Genomic DNA, 10,997 nt, shown 5'->3' on the forward strand with positions numbered 1-10,997 from the left:
TTTACCCAGGGTATCTGGGCTAAGCTCAAGAACTTGTTTCCAGCCAGGCCCTGCTCATAAAACATTTCATGGTAGTGGTTCAATGCCTTGCTCAAGGGCACTTCAGCGGTGGTAATTTTAAGTGTCGGACCGCTGATTCGAACTGGCGACCTTCCGGTATCAAGACCGCTCCGCAATCCGTTCGGCCACCGCTGCCAGCTATATCACAGGCCAGGGACATCAAAAGGGCAGTCACAAGACAATGGTCAATATTATGTATGTCAATCTGCCTTTAACTATGTCATTTGAGGGCGATGGACGTCAATTTCCTTTGCATGCAAATGTAGCTCCTGGCACAAATTGTATAGGTGGTTAATGGTACCCCAACTTTCAACCCCTGAATTCATCATGATCCACTAATTACTTCATTAACAATTAAAAAAAAATTGGTTCAAACCTTAGATTGACTGGCCTAAAATGTGAAGTCGATTTGGACGGTTCTCCATAATAAAAAGCAGATACGCAAAAGCAAATGTAGACTGACAGAGATTAGTTTGTTCTGAAAGAGTTGAAATAAAAAATATATAAATTATAACAAATCATTTTAACCTGGAGTCAAATCATTTCTGGAGGAACGGTAATACGATTTATTTATTCTCTCAACTCTTCTAATTACAATGGTTCAGAATCAGAATCAGTTTTATTGTCACAAAGAAAGAAAATGGAGGCAGGGAGTAGGAAAGCAAGGACAAAACCAGAAAAATATGTGTCCAATAAGGTCTGTTATTTGGTTCAATAAGGTCTGTTAAATTCCTTCCGATTTACACAGTATGCAAGGTAGATAGTTATAGACATAACAGTGAAACTCTGATCAAAATAGACATTCTTCAATATGGGACCTCCTTAACCCTCTCAGTGGCATTGTAGTTACCGTATATTAGTGTCCTCCCAGTGTTCTTGTATTCCTGGATTCCACGTTGAAAAAAGAAAAGAAAAACGATTTACAGGAAAGACAGGTTTCTACTTTTGCTTTCCTCTACATCCTCTCCTTCCTCTGTCCCGATTCACTAAGCTTGTTTACGCCCACATGTTACTAAACTAATGTGTAATTCCTCTCAACTAACTTGCAATACACAAAGCAGTGTGTAAGTCACAATGTGTAGATGACAAGTGTATGCCATGATGAATCCGGACATCTCCCAGCGCTCCACGGGGTCTGCTGCTCCTCCTCCACCACCAGTTGATAACCTCTGCGTCTGCTCTCTTGCCTGCCACTGCTGCCCACCCAGGAGCTGGCGTGCGCAGTGGGCCTACAGCGGCCGCAACTGCACCTCAGCGGGTGGAGGTGGTTTCAGGTGGTGGTGTGGGATTGCAACTGCAGTGGAGATGTCAAGGGCTCTCAGTAAATGTTTTTAATGAATAATAATTCTTACTTCAAAAACGAGCGATTAGCTGCTGGCGCAGTGCCAGTGCTGGCTTGTTGTCCTCAGCTTCAATAGGTGGGTCCAGTGGCATGTCTATTGGTGGGGGCATTGCTGCTGGAAGGGGTACCCCATGCCGATTCGCAATGTTATGTAGAACACAGCAGGCCATGGTTATCTTACCTACCTGTAATTGTAGATGGGAGCAAATTAATAGACTGCACAAAACATGTACTGTTATAGCATAGGCATACCGTCTTCAGGTCTTGGTCCAATAATGTGGAGGTTATACTATACATTTCATACCTTATCGGCATTATAAAGGAGCTTTCCTCCTTCCTTGTCCGTGTCCAGGCACAGCCAGCGGCCTTTCAGCACCCCGATAGTGCGCTCCACAATTGCGTGTGTGTGGACATGGCTGTCATTATAGGCCTGCTCCTGTTGGGTCTGGGGCGTGTGCAGGGGTGTCATCAGCCAGGTACTTAAGGCATAGCCTTTATCACCTATAGAGATAGGCTAATAGTTAGCCATACAATGCTGTGAATTGAATTTCCATGTAGCCAAGTGAGGGGGGAAAAAGCACAAAATAAGCATTTGGCAAAACACTTACCAATGAGCCATGCACATCCAGCACCGTCAGCCTCCTGTGCAAGACGCATGCCCACACTGCTCTTTTGTAGAATGAACGAGTTGTGTCTGGCACCCCCCCAGCGGGTATCGGCATTAATTATGTTCATGTCGGCATCACACATGATTTGCACTTTGATTGAATGATACCCTTTGCAGTTCAAATATGCAGATGGATTGGGAGATGGAGCTTTGAGGCGCACATGCGTACAACCTATTGCTCCGATTGTGTCAGGAAAGCCAGCCATGTTAAAAAAGTTCTGTTTTATTTCTCGCTGTTGTTCAGCAGTATATGGAAATTGTATGTATTGTGGTGCCAGGCCGATGATGCCATTCAGCACGTTTGGAAGCGTGCGGCTGAGGGATGGCTGGGACATGTAGGACCTGTCGGCTATCTCCCTCTGGAACGTCCCGGTGGCGAGGAAACTCAGACTACACAAAACCTGCACGTGTGCGGGGATGGCATGAGACCTGTAATGATAATACTAATTAATAATACTAAATAGGCTTCAATGTTATATGCAATGCACCTTACATTTGAAACAATTCTCAAACTGCTCTGCTGCATGGCATAAAAAGGCCAAAATAATCAAATTGAAAACATTAAATTCAAAACATGTTTATTTGAACCTGTTTGTTTGTCTGGTCAGCTGTGGCTCCAGTGCAATGCAGAGCTCGACCAGACTGTGCCTCGGTAAACGGAATTGGCATTGTAGCCATTCGTCGCTTTCCTCAAACATGTTTGTGCGGTCCCTGAAGACACGCTCTCTTCTCATGGCTCGGTTGGCAGAATGATCTAACAATCAGGATTGACACAATTTAGCACTTTGAACAAGCAGGTCATGATTACTGGATTTTTGTTTGCATTTTAATTTATGTTGATTACTTGATTGCATTTGATTTTATATTTGACAAATGTTGGCCATTGATATTGTTTTTGTTATTAGTGCAGTTTATAAACTACTTGTTTTTTACCTAATGACATAAGAAAGCTTTTCTCCCATATTGATGGATGAATCAGACACTTAAAAGTAGGAATTTTCGTAAATGCCGGTACGTTCAAAATATGTAAACTACTGTGAATCGGGCCCATGTGTCCTTACTTTGCTCAGCCTTCTCAGCATCAACAGCACTGCTCTCCATTTCATTTGTCTCGTCTTTTTTTGCTTCAGACTCACTCCTACTTGTCTTCTCCATTTGAACTTTCTCCCCTGGGTCAGGGACTTCTCCATGATAACGCTGGATGTGACTCTTCAAGCGAACATTGTGATTAAAGGACTTGTCACAGTGCTGACACTGATAGGGTTTCTCTTCTGTGTGGACACACATGTGGGATTTGAGGTGGCTTGACTCAGTGAATGAGTGCTGGCACACCTCACATACAAACTGCTTTGCTTTTGTGTGCACAGCTACATGCCACTGCAGTTTGTGGTCACTTGAAAACTCTGTGTTGCATACTAGGCAAATATGTATTTTGGGTCCCCTGTGACTCACCAGGTGGTCACGGCGCTCCCGCATCTTGGCAAACACCTCTGGACAGTCAGGACATTGATAGGGCTTTGCTGCAGGTGGATGGTTCTGCTCATGTAAAAGTCTGTCATGCCTAGTTCTGAAGGTTGAGAAGCAGTATGTGCACGAATGCTTGTAGCCATCCTCATGGATCTTGTTGTGAAATTTCAGTCTACCCTCAGATTTATATCTCTTGCCACACATGTTACAAGAATATGGCCTTTTGGTTTGACATATGTGAGCCCTCTTTCTCTGACTGAGGAAAAACTTTCCGCATTCAGGACAGAGCTGGCGGAGATTCTCATGTTCTTCATCTGCATCAAACTCACTGTCTGCATCTGCGTCAGACTCACTGTCTGCATCTTCATCAGAATCACTGTCTGCAAGCTTGCCGTCTATATTGTGGTGCTCCACGGAATCACAATCTGAATTGTGTTTCTTCTCATCCACCTCAATAGATCCTTCATCCGAGGAGTAATTTTCATCACTAAAACCAATCATTTCAGAAATGGCAGCAGCAGCAGAACTCTCTGGACCATTGGTGCAGCTGCGAGGGTAATCCGAGGGCACTGTCTGTAAAAGATAGATGGAATTTAAATGATTCTATCGGGTGCGTGCACAGTGTGCTCTTCTCCATTGTAATAATAAATGGTCATGCCACATTATTAGTCCATCAGTAGATCTGTTGGCAGGCACAGTTTTCCTATGGTCACATGTAGGCAAAAGTGTTCACTTCCTCTTTTGACAGCAGATATGTAGCCATGTTGATGAATCCTATGTTCTGCAAATCTTGAGATAAAGAAACAAAGATAAAGAGTATTGTCCTTTCTTGACCTGAAGTTCAAGTCACCACAGTATCCATTATAAAATGTCTTGTGGTCGAAAATCAAGGGGCCGTCTTTCACTTTACCAGCCTCTTCCTGCCTTACTTTTGTGCACTGACCAAATCATTCATATGATTAATACAAGTCGATATAACAATGACTGCATATAATATATAACTTCATTCATTGCTGTTGTGGGTAGAGGGGATATCGTGTGTGTAAATATATGATTGGGTGTATGTATGTATACTGTATGTTTGTATATTAATACTATTGACATAGCATGTTGTATGGCTTGGAAACGATGGCACTGACGAAAACATGTGAGGCGGAGCTGGAGGTGAAAGAATTGAGGATGCTATGATTCTCATTAGGAGTGAAAAGGAGGAACAAGATCGGAAATGACTACATAAGAGGATCAGCCAAGGAAGGTTTGGGAATAAATCGAGAGAGGCGAGGTTGAGATTGTTTGGGCATGTCCAGAGGACGGATTGGGAGAAGAATGCTGAAGATGAAGACCAAAGAGGTTGTTTATGGATGCAGTGAAAGAGGTCATGCAGGTGGCTGGAGTTTACAGAGGAAGCAGATGATCCGCTGTGGCGACCCCTGAGCCAGGGAATCATCCAAATCAAAGCTCCCATCGTTTTGCAGTGTGACGTCACGTGTTAGATCCATATTTGGTGTGCGACAGCGCGCAGAGCCAAATGATAGAATGTTTAACCCATTTTAAAAAAACGGGTCATTTGTATTTTTTGTGTTGGCCAAAAATAGCAGATATAAAAGCTCACAGCACGCCAATAAAAAAAATCGAGAACTACTGATTTAGAAGGCATTTATAGAATCGGACTCAGGTCTTAATGGGTTAAACAAGAGTTAATGTGTTCCACTTGGAACTGTAACTAAATCAGATATAGGTCCAGCACAGGATCATCAGCTTCAACAGGAAGAAAACACAACTATGTACTATGGACAAACAGTTACAGTATGTATTCATACACAACAAGCATGTTGTGTGTGAATAAATTAATCATCAGACTTCCGGGTCAAAACATTGGCTCATTAAAACAATCACGTTTGCATCGCAAACACCTGCCTCCTCCTTTTAATAAACTGCTCTCATACAGCACTTAGTTACACTATTTTTTTTAATGTTAGCCATTCTAAAAATGACCGGAAAGATGACATGCTCCTAGTCACGCTAGTTAAATACCTTCTTGGTTCGCTGACTCCTCCAGTTTCTGATGAAGTGGCATTGGGTGCAGTGCTGAGAAACGGTCAGGAAGGTCCCTATTGTCATCTTCTGGACTTTACACATGGAGCAGCACACTGGACACTTTTCAAACAGTTGGAGTAGACAGTCTTCATCCACAATGTATTTAGGGACATTTATGGAGGGTAAGGCTTGTCTGCTCAAAGGATAGGAGACAAAGAAAGAAACGGGGGACACAAAGCACTGAGCAATTGATGTCAACAACATCAGAAGTGACTGAGTGACTTAAGCTATAACTGTATTTAAATGGCCATTAAACTAGTGCGATTCAAATGGCCATTATCATCATCAGGACTCCGGCCTGTGTCCAAGTGGCATGCTACTGCCCCCACTGTCTCTGTGTCCAAGTGGCATGCTACTGCCCCCACTGTCTCTTGTCCCTACTTACGATAGTGTTGATTCAGATTGAGCAGGGCTGTGATCAATGGAGTCTCCAACATCTCCATCATCAAGTACACTCAGCCGTATTATTTCAGAGGCTTGAAAGGGCTTCAGGAGTGTTGAGTGTTGAGGTCTTTTCCAGTGAATTGACGTCTGAGAACCTAATTAGAAAAAAATATTACCAAGCCAAGATAGGCAATCTACAAGCTCACATCACGTTGTGAATTTGTAGATAAGCCATTTTAGTAAAAAACAGGGCATGCGTGATTAAAGAAAACTTGGTGGGCCTGACAAACTATAGAAAGCTTTTGATGGCTATTATAACACGTTAACGTGGATATTTGGGCAACAGGCCACAGAGTGGTAACCCTAACCGTTATAAATTACCAGAAATATTACAATCGACAAACCTTGACTTCTTCGATTCACTAGTGTGTTCTTGGAGAGCTGGGTGCCAATAGACTTCTTCAGTTGAGGTTCAATCTTGAGTGTGTCATCAGATTTCTGGTGGTCAGTCTGGCAATCTGTGCACAAATATAAATCATGGTTTGGAACACGAATAGGCTACCTTTCATGCTTTTAAGTGTCATAATTGTTTTTCAAATAGAACTTGCAGGATAAACCTACTCTTCATAAATTATGTCATTAAGACATGCAAATCCCTTGACTCCTTCAAAACCGCTCTCAAAGGGCACCTACGGACGGCTGCAATTCGAAATGGGCCCCGTAAAATCTGAATCCCCCACCCACCCTTTTTCCCCCCTCACTGTATATGTTTTCTTTTCCCTTTTTACCTCCTTTATGATGATGATTTCCTGTTTTTTGTAGTGTATATTTGTATGTCTCTAAATGTTATGATGAATTGAACAAGGTGGACCCTCTTGTAAACAAGTCTAGTGCTTTATTGGTCGTCCACTCACAGTTAACAGATTTTTGTTGTATTGAGTTGTGCTTGAAATGTACTGTAATTCTGCAAACTGTTAATAAATACTTCAATCAATCAATGTAGTAAACATTGTTGGCATTTAATTACACATTTTCCTTTCCCCCCCCAAATGACACTGACAGTGGAAATTCTACTCAGAAAGAGTTTAAAATGTTCATGCACAAGGTGCTTATCAGTGGTGCTGACAGTGACATCACATGGGGAAAATTATCCCCATTCCTGCTCATAAATTATAATAGTACAGAAAGCCATTTCCTTGACTCAAAATGGACGCTACGAATGCAAACGAAGCCAACAAACATATTTGTCTCCCAACAAGGCTTCAGCCTTGCATGTCCTCACAGTTAGCCCATCTCCTCGAAAAGTCTCTCCATATGCCCCTGTCAGTCACCTTTATTTTAATTTCTAAGCAGGAATAAACACAACGGAAGTGTCTTACCCCCTGGCTAACCAGTGCCTTGTCCAGTGTTGCATTGCCGATTTTATTTTTGGCGGGGCGGCAGGGACGCCCCACGCCACGCGCACATGCTTAACACCTACACTACTAGCTAGGTCACACAGGTGAATGTGTTTGGTCCGACATACTATACTATACTAACAGTTCGACAGGCATTAGTCCGACACCCTACCCAAAACCCAACCCTAAACCTAACCTCACAGGAACGAGGAAGCCAGTAAGCCCAGAAGTGGTACAAATGTTGTACTCAAGTCAGTACTTAAGTAGAAATTCTGTACTTAAGTACAGTACTTAAGCACATTTACTTAAGTGTCCACCTCTGAGTAAGCCACAGGTTAGTTTTAACCTGCCACGACGCATGTCGGAAGCCACAGGTTGGTCTTAACCTGCTACGCATGTCGGGAGCCACAGGTGAGTTTTAACCCGGACACGTTAGTTGTAACCGGCCAGGCATGTGGGGAGCGAGTCGTGACGTGACGTAGTGTTGTCAAACTAATGCCTGTTAGTTTGTCACACCAACGTATGCACCACAGGTCACACAATGGGCCACACTGGCTTTGTCTATACAGGTGGGGTATGGCTCCCTGAAAGGACACCCACAACAGTGGTTGTGAGTGATATGCATGCCATCTTGAAATGATAGATCAATATGACAGTCCAATATTGCCATAGCAGTGTGTATGCACAATGCACATATCCTGTGTGTCTCAGAGGGTGGAAAGGTGTCCCCCCAACAAACAGACTACTACAGATTACTACAGACTGTCATTAGAATGAAGTCGGGAGATCAAAGGTGTGAAAAAACAGACTACTACTATTACTACTATATAAATGGTAAATTATGTATTTACATAGCACCTTTATCCAAGACGCTTTACATAGATTGTGCATTACATTTACCCATGGGTAAATGTATGGGGGAGTCGAGATCCAACTGGTAACCTCACTGTCCCCACCGCCGACCACTCTACCCCTGAGCCACTGCTGCCCCCCCTACTATGGTGCTATTAGGGTCACTTTCGATGTCTCCCTCCCTACAACTTACTTTCGACCCGATGAGACAGTGAACACGCCACCCATTCAACGGCAGATTTTCCAACACTTACCATCTCCAACGTCATTTTCGTGGGAGGACACCTGAAGAGAGGGTTCAGACGACTGAACAGGATCTTCCTCCTCCTCCATAGGCTTCTCTGGCTCTGCCACATCAGGGGTCGCACAATGGCTTTGAAGTTTCTGTTGTAAAAAAAAAAGGGGGGGGGGGGGGGGTATGGGGGGAGGATAGCATGCAAAATTGTAAACAATAATGCTCAAGGTGTTTATCGTCACTAGTGGTTCTCAAAGTGGGGTTCAGGGACCCTCAGGGGTCTTTGAGGGGGTTCCAGGAGGTCCCCTGGCCATCACAATGAGAAACAGATTTATTTCACTATTATTTTACCTGCTAGAAGTTTGCCCAATGGGAGAATGTATAAGAAGTAGTGCTGCACAATTAATCGAAGACGTTTTGATTGATTGATTGAAGAATTTATTAACAGTTTGCAGAATTACAGTACATTTCAAGCACAAACTCAATACAAAGGCTGTTAACTGTGAGTGGACGACCCAATTAAGCATTACACTTGTTTCCAACAGGGTCCACCATACAGAACAGGAATTCATCAAAAAGGAGGTAAAAAGGGAAAAGAAATATATACAGTGAGGGGAAAAAGGGGGGGGGCGGGGGGGGGGATTCAGATTTTACGGGGGCCAGTTTCGAATTGCAGCCATCCGTAGGTGCCCTTTGAGAGCGGTTTTGAAGGAGTCAAGGGATTCGCATGTCTTAATGACAGTTGGTAGGGCGTTCCACATTTTGGTGGCATAGGAGCGAAAAGAATTTAGTCCCTTGTTTGTGCCGAATCTGGGTTGTACATGGTTCGTTGCACTCCCTCTGGTGTTGTGGGTGTGGACTTCGTTAACATTAAGGAAGTATCTAGACAGGTACATGGGTATCTTGGTGGTGTATCGAATCTTGTGGACCAGACCCATTGCAAGTTGCTGTACTCTGTCGTCGACCCTAAGCCATTCCAGCCTGTCGAAGTGGGCAGGGGTGAGGTGGGTTCGGGGGGCTAGATCAAGTAGGAGCCTGACCAGTTTGTTTTGGGAAGTCTGGAGCCTGGTTTTAAGGGCCTTTGAGGTGCTGTGGTACCAGGAGGTGCATGCATAGTCAAAGAAACCCTGTACAAGGGCTCTTGTTAAGGTCTTCAAGGTGTTTTTGTTGACCAGTGAGGAGATCCTGTAGAGGAATCTTGTTCTATGGTTGACTTTTTTGATTACGTTGGTGGCCATTTTATCACCGGAAAGATTAGCCTCCAGGATGGAACCTAGGTAGGTAATTTCATCTTTACGTGTGATAACATTGTCACCCACTCTAACCAAGAAGCCATTTGCCTTGCTGAGATTACTAATAGAGCCAAAGAGAATGGATTCAGTTTTTCCCAGGTGTAAAGATAGTTTGTTATCAGCGTGATTAATCATGCAGCACTAGTTGACTGTCCAATTCATTTGTTACTCATGTTTTTTGTTTTTTTTATAAATATGTTCATGGAAAAATGAGAATTGTGTGAGAATCGTGATCTCAATGCTCAAAATTGAGATTCACATTTGAGCAAGAATCGTGCCGCACTAATAAGAATTACTATTTGACAATATGGGGCGGCAGTGGGTCAGGAGAGTTAATGTATAACTTTATGGGTAGAGTGGCTGGTAGAGGATTTAAAAATAAATCATAGTATACACGGATCCTATCCTGAGAATTTTGCACATCCTATCCTGCGAATTTTCCCACTTTGCACATGACACTGTGTACTGGAGTCAGATCACGAATTGAATAGTCTCTTCGCAGCTTCATCTGGAGTTAGATCCACACATTTTGTTTTACCGATTCCCAGATTGCACTTACCCGAGACAGACCAAGTTTGTAAACGGCTGCAGAGGATATTATACTTCCAGTAGTAGAGGCTTGACTTTGACCAGGTGACTGGATGCAAGGCACAGCATTTGGTGAAAGCATGTAGCACTCATCTCTGAAGTGGGCTCCACAGATGACCGAGTGTTTTTGTTGCACCGACGACGCGGTAAAATTAGATCTCTTTACCTGGACAAACCTCACCCAAGATCTGAAACGTTTACAGCCTTTCTTTGGAAACCTATGTACTTTGTGCCCAGAAAGTCTGGAATTGTTACACCCAGCACAAACACAGATCTTAACCATGTTTAAAACTAACACGACAACAAGTTAATGTTGTTGTTGTGCCAACAGGAAGACTGCACACGTTGTAAAATAAGTCAACGAGTGAAACCAGGAGAATGTGACAAGAGGACAGGACTGATCACTGCTCCTGCTTGCTTGAGCAGCTCAGAGCGCCCTCTTCTGACCAGCTAGCAACATGTGTTTTTCTCAGTCTGTATTTTATTTTCTTTACTTGTACATGTAATAGTCTCGGTGACCCCAACAGTATGTATGAAACAAATTAATTATTGTGTTATGTACAACACACACACACACACACACACACACACACACACACACACACACACACACACA

At 43.3% G+C, this 10,997-nt stretch overlaps 1 protein-coding gene across 2 annotated transcripts; it reads right to left on the minus strand.

The window, feature by feature from the left end:
* Window positions 1-620: 620 nt before the first annotated feature.
* On the minus strand, window positions 621-10,664 carry LOC306943212 (uncharacterized protein; the record flags this gene model as incomplete). Of its 2 annotated transcripts, XM_079529417.1 has the most annotated exons (11): window positions 621-944; window positions 1,413-1,587; window positions 1,707-1,903; window positions 2,011-2,498; window positions 2,658-2,823; window positions 3,131-4,109; window positions 5,571-5,769; window positions 6,019-6,172; window positions 6,422-6,535; window positions 8,521-8,650; window positions 10,353-10,664. In XM_079529417.1, 10 exons carry the CDS (start codon window positions 10,662-10,664, stop codon window positions 1,414-1,416), a joined length of 2,913 nt encoding a protein of 970 aa, XP_079385543.1. In that variant the 3' UTR covers window positions 621-944; window position 1,413. The 2 variants fall into 2 exon arrangements, with proteins under 2 accessions (XP_079385543.1, XP_079385544.1); XM_079529418.1 differs by having other exon boundaries at window positions 621-1,587; window positions 5,571-5,766.
* Window positions 10,665-10,997: the final 333 nt, after the last annotated feature.

Source organism: Electrona antarctica, assembly GCF_951216825.1.
Source record: "Electrona antarctica genome assembly, chromosome: 19".
Classification (NCBI taxonomy): domain Eukaryota; kingdom Metazoa; phylum Chordata; class Actinopteri; order Myctophiformes; family Myctophidae; genus Electrona; species Electrona antarctica.